This window comes from Pan troglodytes, chromosome 12, assembly GCF_028858775.2.
Source record: "Pan troglodytes isolate AG18354 chromosome 12, NHGRI_mPanTro3-v2.0_pri, whole genome shotgun sequence".
NCBI lineage: Eukaryota > Metazoa > Chordata > Mammalia > Primates > Hominidae > Pan > Pan troglodytes.
Genome location: NC_072410.2, coordinates 17,573,854 through 17,598,707, shown reverse-complemented (window position 1 = coordinate 17,598,707; position 24,854 = coordinate 17,573,854). Strand labels below are relative to the sequence as shown.

Sequence of the window (24,854 nt, the reverse complement as noted above, 5' to 3'; positions counted from 1 at the left end):
GTTCCATCTCAGCAGATCATCAGGCATTAGATCATCGGGCATTAGATTCACACAAGGAGTGCACAACCTAGATCCCTCACGTGCACAGTTCACAATAGGGTTCCACTCCTATGAGAATCGAATAATGCTGCTGATCTGGCCAGAGGCGGTGCTCAGGTGGTAATGTGAGCAACGCGGAGCAACTGTAAATACAGATGAAGCTTCGCTCGCCCTCCACTCACCTCCTCCTGTGTGGCCTGGTTCCTAACAGGCCAGGGAAAGGTACTGGTCTGTGGTCCCAGGGTTTAAGAACCCCTGCTCTAAAGAAAGGTGGTAGCACAAAGATACTTAAAAATGAGTATTTTATGGCCATCCTGTGGGTTATTTTGGACTTTTCAGAAGTTCTTAAATAATCAATCAATTGTTCTTTCTCATAACCAGAGCAAGCATAGGCAGTCAGTCTGAGTCATAATCTATCTGAATCTGTAGAAATAAATTTGTCCACACTATGAAACCCTCACGTACACTGAATGGGTACCACTAACATGGGGCTTACCCAGGACAGAGGGAAGGAGGGAAGAGTCAAAGAGTAAAAGAGAAGATATGACTCGATTTTCCATTCTTCCATTTGTATCTGCTTAAGCAAATCATCTCATTGCATTGATTGAGTTTCCTCATCTGTAAATGGGAATAGTCACGTATCATCCCAGTGGCTGTGAGAAAGAAGTAAAAGCACATTTTAGATGCACTTTGTATATTTAAAGTCTTATTCTAATACTACCTATTACTGTTTCTTTGGTCAGAGCAACATTTCAGTCATCATTAGATTGGGGATATGTAGAGGCCTGAAATCTTCAAGCTGGACTCTAAGATTAGAGTCTCCCAGCCACCAGCTGGTATGCAAGGCTCTGGAGCTATGAATGGGTTGCTGGGGTGTCTGAGGCAGTAACCTCTTAGCCCTGCCAGCAGCAGCGCAGGCCTGCGGTCGGTCACTCTAGTGTGCCCTACAAATAACATTTTCTATATGAGTCTTGACTTTAGAAGGGTGGGGAAGCACCAAGGATTGAACAAAGAGATGAGACAGTGTCTGAATCCTCACAGCCACCCTGCATCTCCCATGGGTCTGGCGTTAAATCCTACATTCTTGACAGCCAGCAGATTTTAAATTTGAGGAGACAAATAGGTCTCATCCACATTTGCTTGAGAAGCATCTGCAAAAGCTCCCGCATCAGATGCACACACGGTCCTACAGGCCCAAGGGCATCCTGTGTCCTGAGTGCCTGCCAAGACACCCGTAGCCCTGTGACAGTCCCACACACACACCCTGCACCCACGGCCTTCACATCCTACCTTTCCTGCTGAAAGACATCCTTCCTGTGGCTCCCAATGCTGACTCATTTCTGATATAAAAGTCTGATAGGAACTGCTAGTTACATCATTATCCGAGTGGCCTCTCTTTGCATAGCCTAGGGGTTAAGGCATGGGCCCTGGAGTCAGACCGTCTGATTCTAATGCAGGACCCTACTACTATACTTTTTAGGTAAATAACTGTGCATCCAGTTCTTCATCTGTAAAGAGGAGTCAATGTGAGGGTTAATTGAGAGAAACCATGTCAGTAGTTCCTACAACTGAGAACGTTTACCCTGGATGACTTATCAAAATGCAGTTTGCGCCCCCTGGCGTCCCAGGCTTTCTAATTCAGCAGGTCTGGAGTGGCCCTGAGAATTTTCCTTTCTCAAGTTCCTAGGCGATGCGGATGCCGAAGACGCAGGGGCCGAGCTTCATGACCACTGAGCTACGTAAGGGGCTTAGCCTGGCATGCTATCAGAACGCGAGAAATGTTAGCCATTACTAAGAAGAATAGGCAATGAAGATTTGCCTCATTAAAAGACTTCCCAGTTGTGTTCTATTTGAAAATTTCTCCCCAAGAATCTTGTTCAAGTCGAGGAATAAAAAATCTGGTTCCTTTCAGCTCACTTTTCTTTGAAGTTAAGACACGTGGCACGACACCTGTTTCTAAACACAGCTACTTGATGTATTACTTTTGGCAGCTCTTGCATATTTTTTCACCGCCAATAAAGTTATTGAAATTGAAATATACCATCTGTTTGAGAGTTTGTATCAAAAAGACAGGTGACAAGGTTGCAGGTAATGACAGAGTCAAGCTGTTCCCACAGCAAAGGGCTGTTCCTAGCTTCCCCATCTGCCAAAATTGACTTCATTTCTTAGATTTGGCATTTTTGAACCAATATGTTCTTCTGGAGCAGGGATTAAAAATCCAATATCACAAAACCAATTGGTTTTACCTGCAGCAATATTAAAGACTATGGAGAAAGAGCCCAACAAATTTCCCACCATTTGGCTGAAATAGAACCAGCAGAGAGAAAGCAAATTCTATCAGATGTACATATATATGTAAATGCATATATATATATAATTCAAAATCTGATAATTAAAATGTAGATGTACCTGTGTGTAGTGTGTACCTGACTTTTTTCTTAATGTTTGTGAAAAACAGTTCCAAAAGAACTGCGCCTACTCCCACTGCGCATATGAGCGTTTCCTTCGCGGATCAGGGGTTGGCAGCCTTACCCCCGGAACGCAGCTGGGCGCAGCCTCGATCCCACAGGGTCCAGGTGCAGAGGCACCGGGATGCACGCAACACCTTTCGACGCAGAGCTGGGGAAGGGGCCAATAGGAATGGATGCTCCGACAGACGAAGCCACGTGGGAACAAGGACGAGCTCAGGGCAGCTTTTGCTGGAGGGACAGGGGCAGTGTCACAGGGGGCAAGTGGAGTTGCTGGGGAGGATACGATAGCATGTGGGATTTGAAGGTGGGGAAGATTCCGTTATTTTCCTGAACACCTAACAGTGATGCTGCAGGCTTTCTGGACGGGTCGGGACCTCAGACACAATAATCCATTCCGCCGTCGCCACGCAGTGCCTTTCGACCATTCAGTTTCAGCGCTGGGAGGAAGGAGAGGCGTGCGCTCTTGCCGAAGGTCGCGCGGGGCTCACGGACCGGTTGCCAGGAAGTCTACCTCCTCCACGTGGCAATCGCCGCTGCTGCTCGGCTCCCTGCCACGCGGCTGCCCCGACTGTGCCTCCGCAGGTCTCTCTGGTTCTGCCCGCCTTTGTCCCCTCGCAAGGCATTATCCCTCCCCGCTTCAATCAGGGTCCGGCGGATCGTCTTCACGCCTGATCTTGAGGATGGGAAAGGGAGACAGGCATTTCTTACCTTCTCCTTCCTGACCACTTAAAGCCAAACATATTCCCAGCCGAAGATGAGAGTTGCTACCTGAAACGCCAAGTTTGCGAGCAGAAGGCCACTCGAATCCCCGCTTGACCAGGCCTTAGGAGGACGGTGGAGTCCTGGAGAGCTGCCCTGGCGCCGCTGCAGGGACCTCCGCTGTGTCCCCCAGTCCCTCAAAGCTCTCCTGGGCCGCATTTTCCCCTCTCATGTCTGTCTTACGAGGCCACTCACAGCCTGGCCTCCTCTCCCCAAGAAAACCTGGCAGGATCTCCCTACTGTACTGGAAACAAAAGCCTGGACGGGAGGTGTATGGGGACCAGGAAGTGCCAGCTTAAATGGAAGGAAACGGAGGGAACACAGCTCAAAAGCGTAGCCAAGTGGTGCTTTGCTATACTATGTTATCTATTTTTGCATGTTTGAAATTTAACATACTAAAAAGAGTTTTAAAGTTGGCAAAAGAAAAAGGGGAAGAGAACAAAGAAAGATAAAAGAAAGAAATGAGAGAGAAAAAGAAGGAAGGAAAAAAGAGAGAAGGAAGGAAGGAAAAAAGAGAGAAGGAAGGAAGGAAGGAAGGGAGGCAGGGAGGGAGGGAGGAAGAAAGGCTTTGGCAGGCCAGACACTGATACGTCCCAGCCTCCCGAGGCTGCCCCAGCGCGCCCCCTGGTGGTGGCACATAGAGTTGTCCTATTTGGAGAGCAGAGACAAAGGTTCTTTCCCTCATCCTCACTAAGTTGATTTGTTTTTTTGTTTGTTTGTTTGTTTGTTTGTTTGTTTGTTTTTGAGACGGAGTCTCGCTCCGTCGCCCAGGCTGGAGTGCAGTGGCGCAATCTCGGCTCACTGCAAGCTCCGCCTCCCAGGTTCACGCCATTCTCCTGCCTCAGCCTCCCGAGTACCTGGGACTACAGGCGCCGGCCACCAGGGCTGGCTAATTTTTTGTATTTTTAGTAGAGGCGGGGTTTCACCGTGTTAGCCAGGATGGTCTCGATCTCCTGACCTCATGATCCGCCCGCCTCGGCCTCCCAACATGTTGGGATTACAGGCGTGAGCCACCGCGCCCCGCTGAAGGTCAGTTTTTAGAAGCCCCTTCTTTATCTACCGGGAAAGGAGAACAGAGTGGGATTTTGTTTGAAATTTGTCTGTACCTCAACTGGTGTAGCTTTGGAGGTGGGAGGATGGTTTTTCTTTTCCCTATGCTTGTCAGTGTCACAGACGTGAAGTCATCCTCCCCAAGCCACCGTCCTTACCACAGAACCATCTTTCCCTTGGAGTCTCAGCTTCCAGTCACCGCTCCACTGGTCACTACTTTGCTGAACTGGAGCTTGTCGTGACTGTATCTGAGCTTCCCTTTCATAATTTCCCTGCCTTCTTGCCAGGCGTGAGGGTGCTGAGGGAAGGCTTTAGAAAACCTTGCAGTAAATACAATGCATGGGTGGCCTCATGTCCGCTTTGCTGAAAGCGCCTTCTATCTTTTGCGTGGACACAGCTCACTGAAGCCTCTGCCAGTGCACAGCTAGCCACACCATGGCACACAGCAGCACACAGCCTGGTCACACTTTCCTTAGTTGATTAATCACACTTCAGTCAGAGATGAAGATTTACCTCCTGACACTTGCACAGCCTCCCAGTTCCAGGGTGAGATCATTTGGAAAGGAACTAAAACAAATACCTTGAAACGGTTCAGTTCCCAGCTCGCTTCTTTCGCAGCTTTAAATTCATATTGTGGCACCCATTTCTCATCGTGAAAATCGCTGGAGACGGTGAGTGCTGTTACTCCAAGAACACCAGCAGAATATTTCTTGTTCACTTGTTACCTTTTACTTAGATCTTAGTGCCCTAGTCCCTTGTAATAAAAGCACTGTTGATTCAGATATTAACAAGAGGACTGTGACCAAAATGCTAGATTAAAATACCTAAGACAGGTTGTTGTCCAGAAGCCAAAAGAATTTTAATCAGATTCAACCACAAGACATATACATTTAAAAAAATACCTTGCACTATTTGTTCCTTTAATTAAGCATGAAATCACTCTCTGTAACTATCATTGTGGGGAAAGTCTAAGTTTATAGCACAGAGAAGAGTGCAGATGAAGGATTCACTATCGGCTAAGATTGACAGGCACATGGATGCACGATACTGTGTTTTTTCTCAGTGGTCCTTTATTCTGTGCTCCAAGAGGAGCTTAATCCATTAGGGCTTCCTACATGCAGGTCATGGTTCCTGCCATGAAGAAATTTGCAGTTTAATCCAAGAGACAGAAACCCCTAAACTTGAAACAGTGAGGGAGATGGAGTTAATTTATTAATGCCCTTCTTTTACCAGACATTGCACATTATATTTACCAACTCTGGAGGTAAATATGTAATTACCTCCATTTCACAGATCAGAAAATTGAGATGAAGAAGGGTCATAATTTTGGTCTGAATGAGAGATAATTCCCACTTATAAATTAACACACCAGGTTTCTGATTTTTATAGCTCAGAAAAAGTTTGGATACCGGTGCCCACCACTGAGAGATGAACCCATTCTGGGTGTGTTTGGGAAGGAAGACCAAGGATTGGTTGGGTCTAAACTGAAGTATAGCATCACCAAGACACTGCCACTCCCAGGTCCTCTAAGCCTGCTCTGAGGCCTCCTGGCTTCTTACATTGCCCACATTCCTCTCAGTGTGAGTTATCTGTAACAATGACCACAAGGAATTTAGAAAAGAGAAATTTCTTACAAGAAGAGGTGCATCCAACAGCCAGATGTCCAGGGTGGATAAATGGCGCAGGCTGGATTTCCCCCAGCCCAGGCGATGTGACTTCAGACCTGAGCTACTGAACACACTCTTGCCACATCAGTGAGACAAAATTAAAATTACATTTATCTTTTTGAAAGTGAAAGCAAGTTTATCAAGAATATAAGGAATAAAAGCTCATTTCATTTACTTTTTTTTTTTTAAGAGACAGGGTCTCACTCTGTTACCCAGGCTGGAGTACAGTGACACCTTCTTAGCTCATGACAGCCTCAAACTTCTGTGCTTGAGCAATCCTCCTGCCTCGGCCTCCTGAGTAGCAGGGACTATAGATGCAAGTCTGGCTCATTTTTTTGTGTGTAGAGATGGGATCTCTCTATGTTGCCCAGGCAGGTCTTGAACTCCTGGCCTCAAGCAATCCTCCTGTCTCTGCCTCTCAAAGTGCTGGGATTATAGGCATGAGCCACTGTACCCAGCTAACATTGTATTTTAAAAGGCCTTACCTTTGGGGAAAGTTCCCTCCTCCCAGTCTGTGCTTCCAGAAGTAATAGTATAGCAGCCCCACAGTTATCCAAGATGTTACCATTAGGGAAAACTGGGTGAAGGGCACACAGAATTTCACCATAGTATTTATTATTATAACTCCATGTGAATTTACACTTATCCATGTGAATTTACACTTATGAAATAAAGTTAAACAAACAGACTTACAATTTCTTTTAAAAAATTAAAACTTAAAAATGTATACTTAAAATTTGCTAAGAGGGGAGATCTTAGGTGAAGTGTTCTTACCACCAAAACAAAATGATAATACCAGAAAAGTGGCAGGAGGGAGCTTTGGCAGGGGGAGTGGGATATGTTTTTGGCCTTGGTGGTGATGGGTTTCTGGTATATTGAGATGTAAATTTGTACAGCTTTTGACATGTCAGTCATTCCTCGATGAAGTGGGTTTTTTTAAAGCTAAACAAATATTGTAGCAGCAGCATCAACTATCACTTATTCATCTACTCAACAAGCATCCAAGTGTCCTCAACAAGGACACTTACTGCATGCCAGCCACTGTTGTCAGTACTGGGAGATAGCAGAGAATGAAACAAGCAAAACCTTTCTCTTGTGGAGCAGGATTCTAACGTTAGTTGGCTAGACCAAGGCTTCATTCCGACAGGTTGCTGAAAACTCAAGTTATTACATAAACACTAACTACAAAGGTTACTTCCTCAGTTTCCTCAGAAGAGAGCTGATTAGGTTTTTCTGGGCTGCTTGACAAGACTCAGACAGTATTTGTGAATACCAAGCTTTGTCCCAAGTGGTAAATAAACTTGTTTAGAAACACCTGTAAAGCTTAAACGCGTGCTTTCTTCAACGCGTTTGGAAACTCTAACTCCCTTCTCTTTTGTACTTTTTCTTGCTGTCCACTACAGAGGGTCCAAGCACCAAGCTGTGCACACAGTCGCTCTCCGCAGAGATGCTTAGGATGTGATCCATGAATCGCAAATCCCAGCTAGTGCTCACAAAGACGGACATTTCTCCCCAAGACCATTCCAGTGCCCCAGAGGTCCACAGACATCCAGGAAGATGCAGCCAGCAGACAAAGAATGGCAGCCACCGAAGCGCTGAGGGGAGCCCTCCCGGCCATTTCTGTCCTAGCTCCAAGGGTCTCTCCACGATGGCCTGCAACAGCACGTCCCTTGAGGCTTACCCATACCTGCTGCTGAACACCAGCAATGCCTCAGACTCCGGGTCCACCCAGTTGCCCGCACCCCTCAGGATCTCCTTGGCCATAGTGATGCTGCTGATGACCGTGGTGGGGTTCCTGGGCAACACTGTGGTCTGCATCATCGTGTACCAGAGGCCGGCTATGCGCTCGGCCATCAACCTGCTGCTGGCCACCCTGGCCTTCTCCGACATCATGCTGTCCCTCTGCTGCATGCCCTTCACCGCCGTCACCCTCATCACCGTGCGCTGGCACTTTGGGGACCACTTCTGCCGCCTCTCAGCCACGCTCTACTGGTTTTTTGTCCTGGAGGGCGTGGCCATCCTGCTCATCATCAGCGTGGACCGCTTCCTCATCATCGTCCAGCGCCAGGACAAGCTGAACCCGCGCAGGGCCAAGGTGATCATCGCGGTCTCCTGGGTGCTGTCCTTCTGCATCGCGGGGCCCTCGCTCACGGGCTGGACGTTGGTGGAGGTGCCAGCGCGGGCCCCACAGTGCGTGCTGGGCTACACGGAGCTCCCCGCTGACCGCGCCTACGTGGTCACCTTGGTGGTGGCCGTGTTCTTCGCGCCCTTTGGCGTCATGCTGTGCGCCTACATGTGCATCCTCAACACGGTCCGCAAGAACGCCGTGCGCGTGCACAACCAGTCGGACAGCCTGGACCTGCGGCAGCTCACCAGGGCGGGCCTGCGGCGCCTGCAGCGGCAGCAACAGGTCAGCGTGGACTTGAGCTTCAAGACCAAGGCCTTCACCACCATCCTGATCCTCTTCGTGGGCTTCTCCCTCTGCTGGCTGCCCCACTCCGTCTACAGCCTCCTGTCTGTGTTTAGCCAGCGCTTTTACTGCGGTTCCTCCTTCTACGCCACCAGCACCTGCGTCCTGTGGCTCAGTTACCTCAAGTCCGTCTTTAACCCCATCGTCTACTGCTGGAGAATCAAAAAATTCCGCGAGGCCTGCATAGAGTTACTGCCCCAGACCTTCCAAATCCTCCCCAAAGTGCCTGAGCGGATCCGAAGGAGAATCCAGCCAAGCACAGTCTACGTGTGCAATGAAAACCAGTCTGCGGTTTAGGGGGTCAGGGGGCCACAGAGAAGGGGCAGCTGAGCCCCAGTCCCAGGGTGGATCTGTCCTGCTCTGTTCCCTGGCATGTTGGTCACAGTCTGCACTTTGCGGTGGCAATTTAAGCACAAAGGTACTCATTTGTAATCAGATGAGCTGCAGCTCCCAAATTTCAAATTTTGGCACGATGAATTATTTTTGTTTCTCTTTGCAGAAGAGCCAAATATGGGGCTGATGGGAACTGCAAAGTCATTAAGGCAAAAATGGAGTGGGCTGGGGAGTGCAGAAGTTGGGCAGAAAGGGAGGAGGAGGGCAACAGTGAATAAAGCTGGTTGAGTGTGGGGCAGGAGGACTGGTCAGTCACAAGAGCTTCAACCTGCCCTGCGAGCCCTCTCTGCACCTGCTCAAGAGAAACCCTGAGAAACCCCAGTAGGTGTGAGCTCCCGGGTGTTCATTCATTTTGTTTGTCACCAGGGTTCTTCAGCTATTGATGTTTGTGGTGTGTGGGGACTCACATGAGGTTCTTTATGTTGATCAGATGTGCATTTCTTCCCATGCCTAAGTATCTTTTCTAGAAAGAAACCAAAATCACACGGGGAAGCAGAGTGAGCCTCTGTGCTTTGAGCTCCCTGGAATGACGCATGGGAGGCCTCAGAGGCTTGAAGCCCGGAGAAGGTCCTGGGCAGCCCAGCTGAAGTGAGAAGCACATCCGGGAACTCCTGCATGTCCCCAGCGCCCCCCACCTGCTGGGCCCACCCCGTCCCTGCACCCTGAGGCCGCTAGGCCTCCCTGTCTGCTGGAGAGCCCCTTGGCCCTTCCCTGTTTCCTCCACCCCTCTCCCTGCCTCCCTTCGTTTTCCTCCCATCCATTTCCAGTGTGCTATAGCTCACCCGCTGAGCAAGCATCTGTAGTGACCTGCTTTCAGTGTCAGCAGTGAGCAGGCTGGGCTTAGTTTACACATTTCCTTTGGACACCCTGGAGCTCCAGAGCCCTTCAACCCACCAAATCCACTTCAGCACTGGACCCGCTGCAGGCGCCGCACCAACGAGCCCAATTCTCGGGGTCCTCACTGGTCTCTGTGTTCCTCCTACCTCATTCAGATCCACTGCTGCCATCCTGTTTACCTACTGGGACCAGATCCCAGAAGTGAAGTTGCCCAAAGGGGGCTTCTCTGCTTGTGCCCTATTCGGCCACCACCAGGGGTCCCCACGCTGGCATATGAGGGTCCTGAGTCCAGGGCATAGCACTGAGCCCACTGAGCTCTCTTTATTGTTCCAGATCTGAAGAGGGTGGGAAATTTAAGGAGAGATTTAGAAAATCTGATTCCAGGTCTGACTCCATCAGGAACTAGTCATGTGACCTTGTTCGTTTCTCCTCATTTCTGTGGGCCTCAGTTTCCCCATATGCCAAATGAGGAAGCAGATCTAGATGATTTCCAATGTCCCCTCTCATCTCTCAAACACTCTGATTCTGAAATGTGTGTTTTCTGTCTGTAGTCATCAGATCCCCTGCATTCATTTATTCATCCATGCAAAGAGCATGCATTAAGTGCCTACTAGGTGTAAGGCACTGTGGGGGAGACAGTGATGAATGAGGCATCATAGGCCATGCCCAAAAGCAGTTGTCTGATTTATCTCAGGATCATGGTAACTCAAATTCAGCCTAAGAGCACAGAAGCCCCATTTTTGCTTCACTTCCCATTTCTTTCTGAACTGCATTAAGAGCCAGCTCCTCCTTCTCATACTTTCTTCCCACAGTAGTGGTAACATGGGCAGAGAAGAAAGAGGGGGTGGTGAAAGGGAAAACATAATTTCCCTTAACCCTCCTCTTCAGCCCAGAGGAGGGTTAAGAAGATAACTGACACTTGTTCCCCCTCACCTCCCTCCCTGTTTATACCCAGATGGAGAGAGAGGGAGAAGATGAGCAATTGATGTGTGACCGACGGAGGTGGGTTCCATCAATTCTGTGTCCCCAGGTCCCCCAGCAAGGTGGGGATTTGCCTTCAGCTCCATGGAGCAGGGCTCTAGGGCCCCAGCAGTGCCCAATAGCACAGCCAAGTCACCAAGGGGACCAAGCCCGTGGGCACCTCCCCTCTGGTGGGCATTTCAGATAATTTTCTTCAGGAGCCTTGAACAAAAGGGAAATCACAACTGAATAAATGAAGGTACCAAAATTTACATCAATCAGTGTTATATGATGTATGTTGGACAGTAATATATATGTTTCAAAGTAATAATTTTGTATATATTTTAAATAAAGTATTATTGCTCTTTCGGTGTATAAGCCTAAGTTCTTGCCAAAATTTGCACCAAGACCATACATATTAAGCCCAGGATCCAATACCCAATACTCCTATATCAGTTTGTTCAGACTGCTGTAACAAAATGTGTTATATTGGGTAATTTATACACAACAGAAACTTATTTCTTCCAGTTCTGGATGCTGGGAAGTCCAGGATAAAGGTTTAGGTAGATTCAGTGTCTGGTGAGGGTTCCTGCTCTGCTTCTTAGGTGACGCCTTGTTGCTGTGTCCTCGCATGGCAGAAAGGGAAGGGGCACTCCCTCAAGCCTCTTTTCAGGGGCACCAATCTCATTCACCTCCCAAAGGCCCCATCTCTTAATACTATCACATTGAGTATTAGTTTCCAACACATGAGCTTTGGAGACACGAATATTCAGGCCATAGCAATGCCTGAATAAGACAAAAGACTTCAGGAAGTCTAGAGCGTGAAAGTTACTAGCAAAGCTGGAAAGACTAAAGATAAGATGACAACTGGGAGACTGTTGCAATAACATGGGTCACAGCTGGGTGCCCAGGTGTTTTGTTTTGGTTTTTATTATGGTGCTGCTAAATCACTCCAGCCAGTTAGTCTTCTCTGACTTGCAGTGTGCCACTTTCATAATCCTATCTGGCCTTACTTGAACCTTTAACGAACATTGATTTCCTAAGATACCAAGATATCTGGTTCTGGTCTCCTTCCCTGAGACTCGCAGGATAAGCACTGCTTGATTGTTTTATTTTTTTGAGATGCAGTCTCACTCTGTCACCCAGGCTGGAGTGTAGTGATGTGATCTTGGCTCATTGCAACCTCCGCCTCCTGGGTTCAAGCGATTCTTCTGCTTCAGCCTCCTGAGTAGCTGGGATTACAGGGGTGTGCCACCAAATCTGGCTAATTTTTGTATTTTTAGTAGAGATGGGGTTTCACCATATTGACCTCCTGACCTCAGGTGATTTGCCTGCCTCGGCCTCCCAAAGTGCTGGGATTACAGGCGTGAGCCACCGTGCCCAACCCATTGATTTATTATTATTATTATTATTTTGCATCTTCTCTCTAGTCCTATGGTTCACCCAAACCCTGGACTCTGTGTGAAGTCTGGGCAGCTTCACAGCTAAATTGTCTTTGTAGGGCCTTATGCAAGAGCTGGAAACTGGCTGACCATGATAATAACCCTGGAGGCAGACACGGGATCCTTGGGAGATTCTTGCCTTAAAAATGAGACACAAGGAAGTCTCAGAAGTGTCCTCCTATTTGTAACTACTCCTGCAAATCTGCCACCTTTTCATCTTGAATTGTAGTCCCCAAGGTCAGGGTGAAACAAAATCAAAGGTTCCCTAGGATGTTCTGATGACCAAGATGAGCAGCAAATACCTAGATCAATTCTTACTTTGCCATTCTGAGCCCTGGGTGTATTTTCCCTGCACACAAGTCATGGTGAGTGCTTTTTTTTTTTGGACTAAAAATACCTTCTGCGTTAAGTATTTTCAACACTGCTCAGCTCCCTTGTTCATGTAGTTGGGAACTTTGGTCCCAGAACCCTCACAGTTGCAGGAGTGCCCAGTGCTCAGTTTCTGCTCTTATGGAAACACAGGGGATGTGGAGAATGTGCTTGAAACAGGACAGTCTGAACCCCAGGGTACCTCGCTCTCTGTGGGTTCCTGGGCAAGTGACACGGCATTCCTGTACCCCACCTGCCTCATCTCTGAAATGGCAGAAATACTCCCAGCCAGAAGACCACGGTGAGGAATAAACAAAATCATACATGTAAAAGATCTAGTCCAAGGCTGAGTCCATGGTAGATGCTGAAGACACAGAGGCATTAGAGTTGCACTGTCAACCTGCTGATAGCCAAGGTTTGTTCTTTTTGGGCAAGGGTGGAAAGTTCTTTGAGAAAATGGCTATTTGGTCACTCTGGAAAAAAACAAAAAGCAACAAAAAAGCAAGCAACTCTCTAGTGGAAAGCAGCTGGGTGTCCTGTAATTCAATTCAATACTGACACTACCTACCTGGAGTTAGAGTCAGATCCCACAGGTTGAGGGCTCGGTCCCACAAGACTACCACCCCCATTTCAGATGCCAACCACAAGTAGTTGGTCACCTGTGCTCCTGGCCCACAGGCTATAAATGGGAGTTTCTCACAACCCCTTTCTCAGGTTTGATTAATTTGCTGAAGTTGCTCATAGAACTCAGGGAAGAACTTTATTTATGTTTACCCATGTATTACTGTATTACTCTGTTCTCATGCTGCTAATAAAGACATACCCAAGACTGGGTAATTTATAAAGGAATGAGGTTTAATTGACTCACAGTTCCACATGTCTAGGGAGGCCTCACAATCACAGCGAAAGGCAAATGAGGAGTAAAGGCACGTCTTACATGGTGGCAGGCAAAGAGCTTGTGCAGGGGAACTCGACTTTATAAAACCATCAGATCTCATGAGACTTATTCACTACCATGAGAATAGTATGGGGGAAACCATCCCCATGATTCAATTATCTCCACCTGGCCCTACCCTTGACACGTGGGGATTATTACAATTCAAGGTGAGATTTGGGTGGGGACAAAGCCAAACCACATTAATTACAAAGCTATTACAAGGGATACAGGGCAAGGCATGTGGGAAGGGATGTGGAGCTTCCATGCCCTCTCCCAGATCACCACCAGGGACCTCCACACGTTCAGCTACTCAGAAGCCCATCTGAACCTAGACCTTTTCAGGTTTTATGGAGGATTTATTCCATAGGCATGACTGATTACATCACTGGCCATTGTTGATCAACTCAACCTTAGCCCCTCTCCCCTCTTCCTTCTCATGAGATTTTGGGGGTGGAGGGAAAGTCCCAACCCTCTAATCCTGCCACAGTCTTTGTAGTGATCAGCCCTCCTCCTGAAGCCACCTAGGGGCCCCCAGCCACCAGTCATCTCATTAGACTACAACAGACACTCTTACCACTCTGTAGATACTAAGGCCAGGAACCAGGGGCAGAGACCAAATATATAATATATTATATCACAATATCACAGACTCGTTCCTCATCCTCATGTGGTCTAGGATTTCAGGGTTGAGTTGACACTAACACCACATCCACAGAAGCCAGGAGCATGAGTTTGGCTTTAAAGAGCAAAATTCTACTTGCTGGCCTCAACTGCACCACTTCACTCCATTCAAAACTCTCCCTAGGTTGTAAGCTGACCTCACAGGGATGCACAGAGGGATGAGATGGATGTATGATGCAACCCATTCCCATGCCTAGAAAACACAGCCTCTGGTGCACATCACTGCTCTCAGGGCTGTTCTGAGGTCCCCAGGGCACTGTGGAGCCTGTCTGGGAATGCAGAGAGGCAAGAGGAGGGTGGAGGCGGATTGGGTAAAAGGCTACTGTCACAAAGACAGCCAACACTAAGGGCCTGAAACAGACAAACTTTGTTTCCCTCCGATTAACAGCCCAGGCAGCCAGGCGGGTGCTCTGCTCTGTATGCTTGTTTAGGATGCAGTTGCCTTCCATCTAGTTTCCCACTGTCCCCGGGGCACTGTCCTTATCTTTATGGTCACTCTGGGCTGCAGCCACTTCCATGTTCCGGCTCATGAGGAGGGGGAAGAGGAGGGGGAGCATGTGCAATAAGACACCCCACACTCCACCCTGGTCTTCCACCACCAAGAGTGGAGGCTGCTGGCCATACCTAGCTGCAAAGGAGCCTGGGAAATGGAGTCCCTCATCGGGAGGTCGTCTGCCCAGCTGCAACCTACTGTGGAAGAAGATGGGAGCTGGGTGCAGTGGCTCACATCTATAAGGACAGCACTTTGGGAGTCCTAGGCAGGAGGATAGCTTAAGCCCAAGAGTTCAGTTAAAGATCAGCCTAAGCAACATAGTGCAGACCCTGTCTCTACAAAAAAATACAAAAATTAGCCAAACGTGGTGGTTCACACCTGCAGTCCCAGCTACTCAGGAGGCTGAGGCAGAAGGATCACTTGAGCCTAGGAGGTCAAGGCTGCAGTGAGCCATGATGGCGCCATTGCACTCCAGCCTGGGCAACAGAGAGAAACTCTATCAAAAAAAAAAAAAAAAGACGGGAAGGATTTGGTGGACACCTGGCAGTGTCTGCCAAAACATTACACAATTTTGAAAAAAACAGGAGATCCTAGGAACACATACAAACTACGAATTTCACAAAGGAGCCTTTGTTTATTGTAAAGTAAGCATATCTCTAACACATCAGCCAAAGATGGTTGCCTCTCTCTTTATCCCAGCCCCCAACATACAGAGTTCTACGTCCAAATACAGAAAATGCATGCATTTATGCATGCGGTAAGGAAAAAAAGGCACCACATTTAACCTTTCAGACACAAATGGTGGAAGACATAAAATAACTAGACTGAAAATCTGGAGCCACAAGGAGATGAACTTTGCCAGGATAAGAAAAAAAAATTACTATTTAAAATAACAAACAGTCAACACTGATTACGATCAACTCTGCCCAAGAATTTGATTACATTAAAGGAAAGAAGGTAGTTTCAATGCTCTGGCTGTTGAAAGGTGGAGGCTGGTGGCCACGGCACAGAGGGAGCACCACAGAGTATGCGCGGGGTTCAGGCCAGGGCACCATAATTTAACTATTCCAGGGGACGGAGGGCTTGGGAACCCTCAATGGGAGGTCAGCATCTGGATTTTGTAAGAATAGAAGGATGTTTGCATGCAAAAGTATGGTGTGTGCATGTGTGTGCGTGCATGCACAGGTGTGTGCATTATTATGGGCTGGTGTCCAAGGTTACTTTAGCAGAGAGTTCCAATGTCCTTTCTGCTCTCTTGCCCCTTCATCTGGGAGGAGCAGGGAACAAGGTGTTCTAGGAATAGGAGAGGTGCCAGCGATTGCCATGGTCAAAGAGGGAACCAGTAGGAGCTGCAGCACAGACTTCTCTTAGTTAGTCTGATAAGAACGGAAAGAACTTATCTGTGTGAGAAACACTTAGATGAGACCAGAACTTTACCTTCTGCATCCACCAATCCGAGGGCACTGATATGCAAGTTCAGCCTCCTGGGTGTTCAGGTAAACTCCTGAAGATCCCCAAGGTCCAGTTAATGAGAACAAATTACTTGCCCTGGGTCTCTATGTTCCATCTCCGTTCTCTCTGCTGCTGCCTCTGGCATCTGCTGTCCCTCTGCCAGCTATTCCTGTCTAGGAAAAATAACCAAGTTCATTTTCGGAAGCATTTTTTAAAAGAAAGTCCTGCTGTTCCTTATTCATGGTCCTTCGGAGGAATATATTTCTCATTTCCTCCCTCATTAAAATACTGCTGCCGTATTTCCTCCTTTTGGCATTTTTGCGGTGGTCTCATGAAGACTTTAGATGCTTTATTACACCATAACAAGAGAGTCACTAAGCTCACTGTACAAGATAAAAAGACTGAATGATTTTAAAAATGCACAAGGAACAATGGGAAGCTTAATTTGCTTTGAAACTATCTGAAACAGGAGGCTCTTTTTCCCCAAGGCCTTGGAATTCTCTCTGGAATCTGAAGGGGCTCTTGGGAAGCAGCCAGTCTAGGCCACTAGAAAGTCCTTTCCCCCTTGCAGGGGGTTCTGGGGAGTGCCGGAATGCATTCCCTTCAGACCCACACAGGTGGCTGTGGGCACCATGCGGTTTCCCTCCAGCCAAGCCCAGATGGTGCCCCTGGCTGCTTCCCACATTCCCCAGGATGATGATCCATGATTTTTTCTCCCACTCATATCTAAATCTCTGTTATACTTCATGGGAGCCTCCTTTTGCCTGCATGTCCTCTTCATTCCCCTACCTTCTTCTCTGGTTTCCTTCTCCTTAAACCATGCAATAAGCAGATACCAGCCCTTCCTGTGATGTGAGATGATATTAACATCTTTTTTTTTTTTTTTTTTTTTGAGACAGAGTCTTTCTCTGTCGCGCAGGCTGGAGTGCAGTGGCGTGATCTCGGCTCACTGCGACCTCCACCTCCCAGCTTCACGCCATTCTCCTGCCTCAGCCTCCCAAGTAGCTGGGACTACAGGGGTCCACCACCACACCCGGACAATTTTTTTTGTATTTTTAGTAGCGACGGGGTTTCACCATGTTAGCCAGGATGGTCTCGATCTCCTGACCTCGTGATCTGCCCGCCTCAGCCTCCCAAAGAGCTGGGATTACAGGCGTGAGCCACCACGCCCGGCCAAGGTGATACTAACATCTTAAAACTTAAGTTATAAATTGTGTACAAGAATGACATATATGAATAAATGCCCCTTAGTTTTTTGTTTGTTTGTTTTTTGAGATGGAGACTAGCTCTGTTGCCCTGGCTGGAGTGCAGTGGTGCGATCTCGGCTCACTGCAACCTCCGCCTCCCGGGTTCAAGTGATTCTCCTGCCTCAGACTCCCGAGTAGGTGGGATTACAGGCATGTGCCATGACACCTGGCTAATTTTTTGTATTTTAGTAGAGACAGGGTTTCACCATGTTGGCCAGGTTGGGCTTAAACTCCTGACCTCAGGTGATGCGCCTGCCTCGGCCTCTCAAAGTACTGGGATTACAGGTGTGAGTCACCGCGCCCGGCCTTGTTTGTTTTTTTTAAAGAACAGGGTCTCACTCTTCCTCCCAGGCTGGAGTACAGTGGCGTGATCATAGATTACTGCAGCCTTAAACTCCTGGGCTCAAGTAATCCTCCCAGCTCAGCCTCCTGAGTAGCTGGGACTACAGGCGTGTGCCACCATGCCTGGCTAAATTTTAAAACGTTTTTTGTAGAAAGAGGGTCTCACTATGTTGCCCAGGCTCATCTGGAACTCCTCGGCTCAAGCAATCCCCCCACCTCAGCCTCCCAAAGCACTGGGATTACAGGCATTAGCCAATGAACCTGGCCTCCTAGTTTAAAAAAATTTTATCTCCTGATTCTTTAAAATTATAAAAGTAACGTGCTCCTTGTAAAAACAAAACAAAAACCAAACAACCAGTGTGTTTATTGGAGGGTTTTTGAAACCAGTTTTATTATTATGTATAAAAATATGCTTTTTCTTTTGCAAAATTCAGATCATACAGCATCACAACTTTGTGGCCCGGTTTTTATCTTTGTTTTGGTTTTGTTTGCTTTTGTACCATTTTTGGAAGTGATTTCTGGTGGCCAGGAGTTCTCCATTGTGGTGATATGCCTCTGATACTTAAGGCTTCCTATTTTGGATATTCAAGGTTTTTTTTTTTTCTATTTTTTACCATTTAAACAAATGCTATAATGAGCATCCTTGACATAAATTTTTCTGCCTAGCTGCTGATTATTTTCCTAAAATAAACTTCTAAAAGTGGAAATGGTGGTTTCTGGTGCTATAATAAAATCGCTTTTCAGAAAGTTAGTGTCAAGTTATTCTCTCACCAGCTGAGCTGGAGAATTCCCAGAACCATGGGAAAGTCTTGGGGAGGTCACGAAGTACTTCCCATCAGCCACCGCCCGGCCCTCGCAGGCAGGCTGTGCCAGGCTCCTTTGGGCCACAGGTTGGATTATGAATCAGGTTAAGAAGGTACTGGGGAGAGCAAACACAGCCTTTTTGACTTAGGAGGCATTATTCAAGAACTTTGCAGTTTTACAGAAGCTAAGACCAATTAATATATATTCGCTAATTATATACAGGAGAGTATAAGAGAAACAACTATTGAAAGTATTTTGCACCTCCCAGGAACCAATTTGGGCTGGAAGAATTGCTCGTGGCCACTTCAGGCCCATTTGAGTCACCTAGACTCAAGAAACCCTTTGAACAAGCAGAAGTAAGTATGCTTTCTGCCTGCCAGGCTGGCCTAGGAAGGGTTTCCAGACTCGTGTCCTGTTTCTGGCCCCTTCCTACTACTATGGCATGAATTGCGTCTCCCTTGCCAAATTCATATGTTGAAATCCTCACCCACAATGTGATGGCCTTAGGAGGTGAGGCCTTTGGGAAGTGATTAGGTCATGAGGGTGGGGCCCCCATGATGAATTAGGAAAAGAGGTAGAGACCCCTGAGCTTCCTCTCTCTGCCATGTGAGGACGCAGCATGAAAGGGGCCATCTGAAGCCAGGAAGAGAGCCCTCTCCGGGAACTGAATCTGCCGGCATCTTGGTCTTGGACTTCCAGCCTCCAGAACTGTGAGAACTAAGTTTCTGTTGCCTAAGTCTGCAGTCTGTGGTATTTTGTTACAGCAGACCAAGCTGACTAAGATAGATACTCGGAGGCAAACTTTTCTGCCTTGTTGTGAGAAGTATATGAAAATTTTAATGTTCTATTCTCTGTCCTGAGAAGCAGAATACAATTTCAGCTGTCCCAGTGGCCTAATCAAAAAGATATAATAACCATATTTTTTATTTTCTATAACTGATGCTTTGATAACTGGGCCCTTGCTGACCCTAGAGGACAGACTGCCCCTCCCAGCATCAGCCAATTCCTAGAGGCAGTAAACAGCTCGCCCACAAGCATGCTTTCCTTTCTTTCTTTTTTTTTCAGTGACAGGGTCTCACTGTGTTGCCCACAGTGCAATGGAGTGCAGTGGGGCAATCATGGCTCACTGCAGCCCCAAACTCATGGGCTCAAGTGATCCTCCTGCCTCAGCCTCCTGAGTAGCTGGGAATACAGGCATGTGCCACCACGCCTGACTAATGTTTTATTTTTTGTAAAGATGAGGTCTCACTATGTTGTCCAGGCTGGTTTCGAACTCCTGGCCTCAAGCGGTCCTCCTCCCTTGGCCTCCCAAAGTGGTGAGATTACAGATATGAGCCACCCCACCAAAGAATGCTTTTCAAATGCAAAACAACCATTCCAGGGCTTACACCCCAACCACCTCCTTTATGGAGCTCTCACCCATGGGGTCGCCATCCACCTGTGCCAATCACCCCAGAGCCAGGTACCAAACAATTAGGGAAGCGCCTGCACCCCAAAGCCCACTGAAATCAAACCAGCCAATCCTAAGCCTGCTCACCCTGTCTCTCCCATTCCTTCCCATGGAAGCCACAACCACGGGAAGGCTCCTGACCACATTCCCCACCCCTCCCTCTGCCTCCTGACCAACCTGGTGCCTCTCCATGTGGCCCTGCGTGGGATGCTGTGCCCCTTCTCGTGGGAGCTGTGGTAACAACCAACCTGTTCAGCAGCAGTCATCTCCTGATCTGTTGGCCTGACCATACCTCACGTTTTCTATTAATACTCTCTATTTTAAAGCAAAGTATTCTATGATGAGCTGATTGGCTAAAACAATTTGCATTCTGCACCCCCTCCCTTTCTTATGTTTTAAAAAACTTTGACTATGCAAAGCTCAAGATGAACAGGCAGAATACCAGAAGGAAATGTTGGCAGTGGCTCTCTTGGGTGGTAGAATTGTTGCTCTTTCCATAGCTCAAATACTTGTATTATTTTGCTTAGAACCAGGAGAAAGCCTCCCCTCCAGCCTTATCTCTCACCATTCCTCTGTTACTCCCTGGGGTCCTGGTTACTCAAACTGACCCCTTTCTCTCATTTCCAAGGGGCCATCACCTCGCTCACTTCTAGGGTTGGTCCTGCTGCTCCTTCTGCCTGGGGCACTTTTCCCCGACTTAAGGCTCCCCTCCTGGGCTTCTGGCTTACCCGCACTGCCCACTCTAGCATTTGTCCCACTCTGTTGTAACTGTCCCTGATTGTTTACAAGATAAAACAATGTACACGTCTAAAGAGATTCCATTTCTTTGATTTTAGTCAGTTTACAAGAAGGTATTCCCTTTATATGAGTACACAGTCAAAAACTCAATTTTAAGCCTGCCCCGCCCAAAAGACAGGTTATCATATTACTGGTCTGGCTATATTTAAGTGCATTTTCCATGTATGTTAGTGTCAGAGGCGTCTGAACCAGAGCACTCCATCTTGAATAAGAGCTGGGTAAAATAAGGCTGAAACCTACTGGGCTGCATTCCCAGACGGTTAGACATTCTAATCACAGCATGAGATAGAAGGTCGGCACAAGATACAGGTCATAAAGACCTTGCTGATAAAACAGCTTGCAGTAAAGAAGCAGCTAAATCTCACGAAAACCAAGATGGCGATGAGAGTGACCTCTGGTGGTCCTCACTGCTACACCCCCGCCAGTGCCATGACAGTTTACAAATGCCATGGCAACGTCAGGAAGTTACCCTATATGGTCTAAAAACGGGAGGCATGAATAATCCACCCCTTGTTTAGCATGTAATCAAGAAATAACCACAAAAATGGGCAGCCAGCAGCCCTTGGGGCTGCTCTATGGAGTAACCATTCTTTTATTCCTTTACTTTCTTAATAAACTTGCTTTCACTTTATTCTATGGACTCGCCCTGAATTATTTCTTGTGCGAGATCCAAGAACCCTCTCTTGGGGTCTGGATCCGGACCCCTTTCTGGTAACATTAGTATTCTTGCCATTTTCATACTGTATTTTTTTATGGTGGTAAAATATACATAACATTAAGTTTATCCTTCTGACAGATTTTAAGTGTATAGTTCTGTGGCATAAATACATTTACATTGTTATGCAATCATCACCACCATCAGAACAGAAACTCTGTCCCCATTAAACACTAATTTCCCCTTTCTCCCTTCCCAGCCCCTGGCACCCATCATTCTACTTCCCATCTGTACGAACCTGACTATTCTAGGTGTCTCATAGAAGTGGAATCACACAGTATGTGTCCTTTTGTGACTTGCTTATTTCACTTGGCATAATGTCCTCAAGATTCATCCATATTGTAGTGTGTGTCAGAATTTTCTTCCTTTTTCACACTGAATAATATTCCATTTCATGGGTTTTAAATTGTATATTTAGTTACAAAAGTGTTATGTGCATAGACTATTTGGATGCATTTTATATAAAATTAGAATTGCTATTTCATATATTCATATCAACATAAAAAATATAACCCTATATCAGACCATCTAAAAGTCATCTGCTTATTGCCCTAATCCCTCCCATTGGGTCCAGACAGACCAACAAGCAAAGCTCCTGAATGGTCTAAGGTGGGCCCTTGAAAATGGCTTCAAAATCAGCACAAGGTCTTTGCCAAGACCTGTTGGTTTTTTCATCATTTTATCCACAGAACTTTGCACAATGCCTGGCACACTGCAGTCTCCCAACATATACTTGTGGAATGAATGAATAATTGAACACATGAATGAATGAATGAATGGAAAATGGAAAAACTGCCCCCTTTGCATGAAACACAGTTCTTGATGAGTCCCTCAGTCCCTGAGCTGCCTCCCTCTATGACCAGGTTATTGCTAATTCTGCAGTTGCATGAACATGATCATAAACTTGGAGTAAGTCACTGCTGCTGAGGCTCTGCCCCAGGAGGGGCCAGCTCAGCAGCCCCAGATGCTTCCCAGACAGAAAGATCCTTCCGTCTTCCTGGCCCACTGGATGAATGTGATGGTCAATTTCATGTGTCAATGTGACTGGGCCACGGGATGCCCAGATTAAACATTCTTTCTGGGTGCCTCTGTGAGGGTGTTTCCAGATGAGATTAGCTTTGGGGTTGGTGGCCTCAGGAAAGATCTACCCTTCCCTATGTGTGGGCATCATCCAATCCACTGAGGGCCTGAATAGAACAGAAGGCAGAGGAAGGAGGAATTTGCCTTTTTTTTTTTTCTTAACTTGGCTCAGTGCTTGAGCTGGGATATCTCCTCTCATCTTCTCCTGCCCTTAGACTGGGATTTAGACCATCAGCTCCCTGGTTCTCAGGCCTTCAGACTTGGACTGAATTATGTCACAGGTCTTCCTGGGTCTCCAGAAGCTGATGGCAGCACATAGAAACTTCTCAGCCTCCAGAATGGCCTGAACCAATTCCTCACAATAAATCAGTCTCTCAATCACACGCCCTTTCTCTCCCCACCCCTACACACACACACACACACACACACACACACACACACGCACGCGCACTGTCTCTCTCTCTCTCCTATTGGTTCTCTTTCTCTGGAGAACCCTGCCTGTTGCAATGTGCGTCCTGGCACGGCCATGGCGGTGGGAAAAGCTGACCTTCCCTGTCGGTTGCTGCTTAAGAAGCAGCTTGTTTTCCAGCATTTGTGTAAACACAAGATACCTGAAAATTACACCAGTAGGCGCAAATCGAGCACAGATGGGAAACTGGCACTGCCGCTGCATGTTTCCAATGTTGAGTTGCATGAAATTACAGTTATGGGAGCAGAGATAATGATGGGTTTACAGGAGGCTCTCAAGTTTGATGTGATGTGACAGCCAACCTTCCCTCTATAATTGCATAACCTTTGCTGTGGTCTATTCGGAATCGCCCAGGACACTGGCCTGCAATGCAGGTGCGGAAATATGTTAGGAAATCTACAGCATCAAGACACCACAGCAGTGGGAGAAGGAGCCTGACCAAGGAAACAGGCTGGTTCTAATTTGCTGAGGCGCTGCGCCCCGACTGATACACAGGGAGAAGTGAATACCAGCCCTTCCCCTCCCAAGCCCAGACACAAACACGCATGCTGTCTATACTGCCTGCAAAGTCACTTCTTGCCCTCCCAGGATAGTGAGGATAAATGTCCCCTTACTGTCCTGTGATCAGCTTCAGCAGCTCTCTGCACTTCCAGATGTCATGCAGTGGTGACCCTCTCAAAAACAGGAATTGGAACCCTACTAGCTGAAGCAACCATCCAAGAAGGGGCATGACTAGAGATCTGGGCACACGACACACCTCCTTCCCTTCCCAAAAGATGTTGTAGAGGTTTATATGAAGAGGGGTTGGGAAAAAAGATGGAAAATGTGCAAACCTTCATTAGGAGACCTGCTAATGAAACACACAGGGCAGGTGGCCACTCTGTCATCTGCTCTGACCTACAGGGCAGCAGCTGCCCTGGCTCTGGCCACATTTTCCTGTAAGTTAGTCTGGATCTCGTTCTGAATCAGCTTTACGCAGACCTCTGCATATGAACAAGTGTCACATCATGGATGGGGAAACCTTTGTGCCTTTCCTTGTTGGCAAAGACCTTGTGCTGATTTTGAACCCATTTTCAAGGGACCACCTTAGACCATTCATGAGCTCTGCTTGTTGGTCTGTTTGGACCCAATAGAAGGGATTAGGACAATAAGCAGAAGACTGTTAGATGGGCTGATATAGGGTTATATTTTTCTATGTTGATATGAATATAAAAAATAGCAATTCTAATTTTATATAAAATACATGCAAAGAGTCTATGCACATACACTCTTGGTGACTATACTATTTTAAAATCATGAAGTGGAATATTATTCAGTGTTAAAAAGGAAGAAAATTCATGGCTGGGCATGGTGGCTTATGCCTGTAATCCCAGTACTTTGGGAGGCTGAGGCGGGCAGATCACTTGAGGTCAGGAGTTCGAGACCAGCCTGGCCAACGTGGTGAAACCTTGTCTCTACCACAAATACAAAAAATTAGCCAGGCATGGTGGCATGCGCCTGTAATCCTAGCTACTTGGAGGCTGAGGCAGGAGGATCCCTTGAACCCAGGAGGCGGGGGTTGCAGTGAACTGAGATCGTGCCACTGCACTCCAACCTGGGTGACAGAGTGAGATTCTGTCTCCATAAAAAAGGAAGAAAATTCTGACATATGCTACAATATGGGTGAACTTTGAGGACATTATGTCAAGTGAAATAAGCCAGTCACAAAAGGACACACACTGTGTGATTCCACTTCTATGAGACACCTAGAATAGTCAAGCTCATAGAGATAGAAAGTAGAATGGTGGGTGTCAGGGGCTGGGGAGGGAGAAACAGGGAGTCAATGTTTAATGGGGACAGGGTTTCTGTTCGGGATGATACAAAAAGTTCTGGAGATGGATGGTGATGATGATTGCATAACAATGTAAATGTATTTATGCCACAGAACTA

The 24,854-nt window shown here is 47.2% G+C and overlaps 2 protein-coding genes across 2 annotated transcripts in view; one reads left to right on the top strand and one right to left on the bottom strand.

Annotated features, from left to right (window-relative positions):
• The window catches only part of GPR45 (G protein-coupled receptor 45), a 61,659-nt gene extending 50,654 nt beyond the window's left edge, over window positions 1–11,005 (top strand). The window contains exon 3 of the mRNA XM_024354612.3: window positions 7,390–11,005. Within this exon, the coding sequence (XP_024210380.1) occupies window positions 7,452–8,753 (1,302 nt within the window). The 5' untranslated portion in view covers window positions 7,390–7,451 and the 3' untranslated portion in view covers window positions 8,754–11,005. The remainder of the gene's footprint in view (window positions 1–7,389) is intronic.
• Window positions 11,006–15,185: 4,180 nt separating this feature from the next.
• The window catches only part of TGFBRAP1 (transforming growth factor beta receptor associated protein 1), a 78,935-nt gene continuing 69,266 nt past the window's right edge, over window positions 15,186–24,854 (bottom strand). Inside the window, exon 12 of the mRNA XM_009443019.5 lies at window positions 15,186–16,193. Within this exon, the coding sequence (XP_009441294.2) occupies window positions 16,125–16,193 (69 nt within the window). The 3' untranslated portion in view covers window positions 15,186–16,124. The remainder of the gene's footprint in view (window positions 16,194–24,854) is intronic.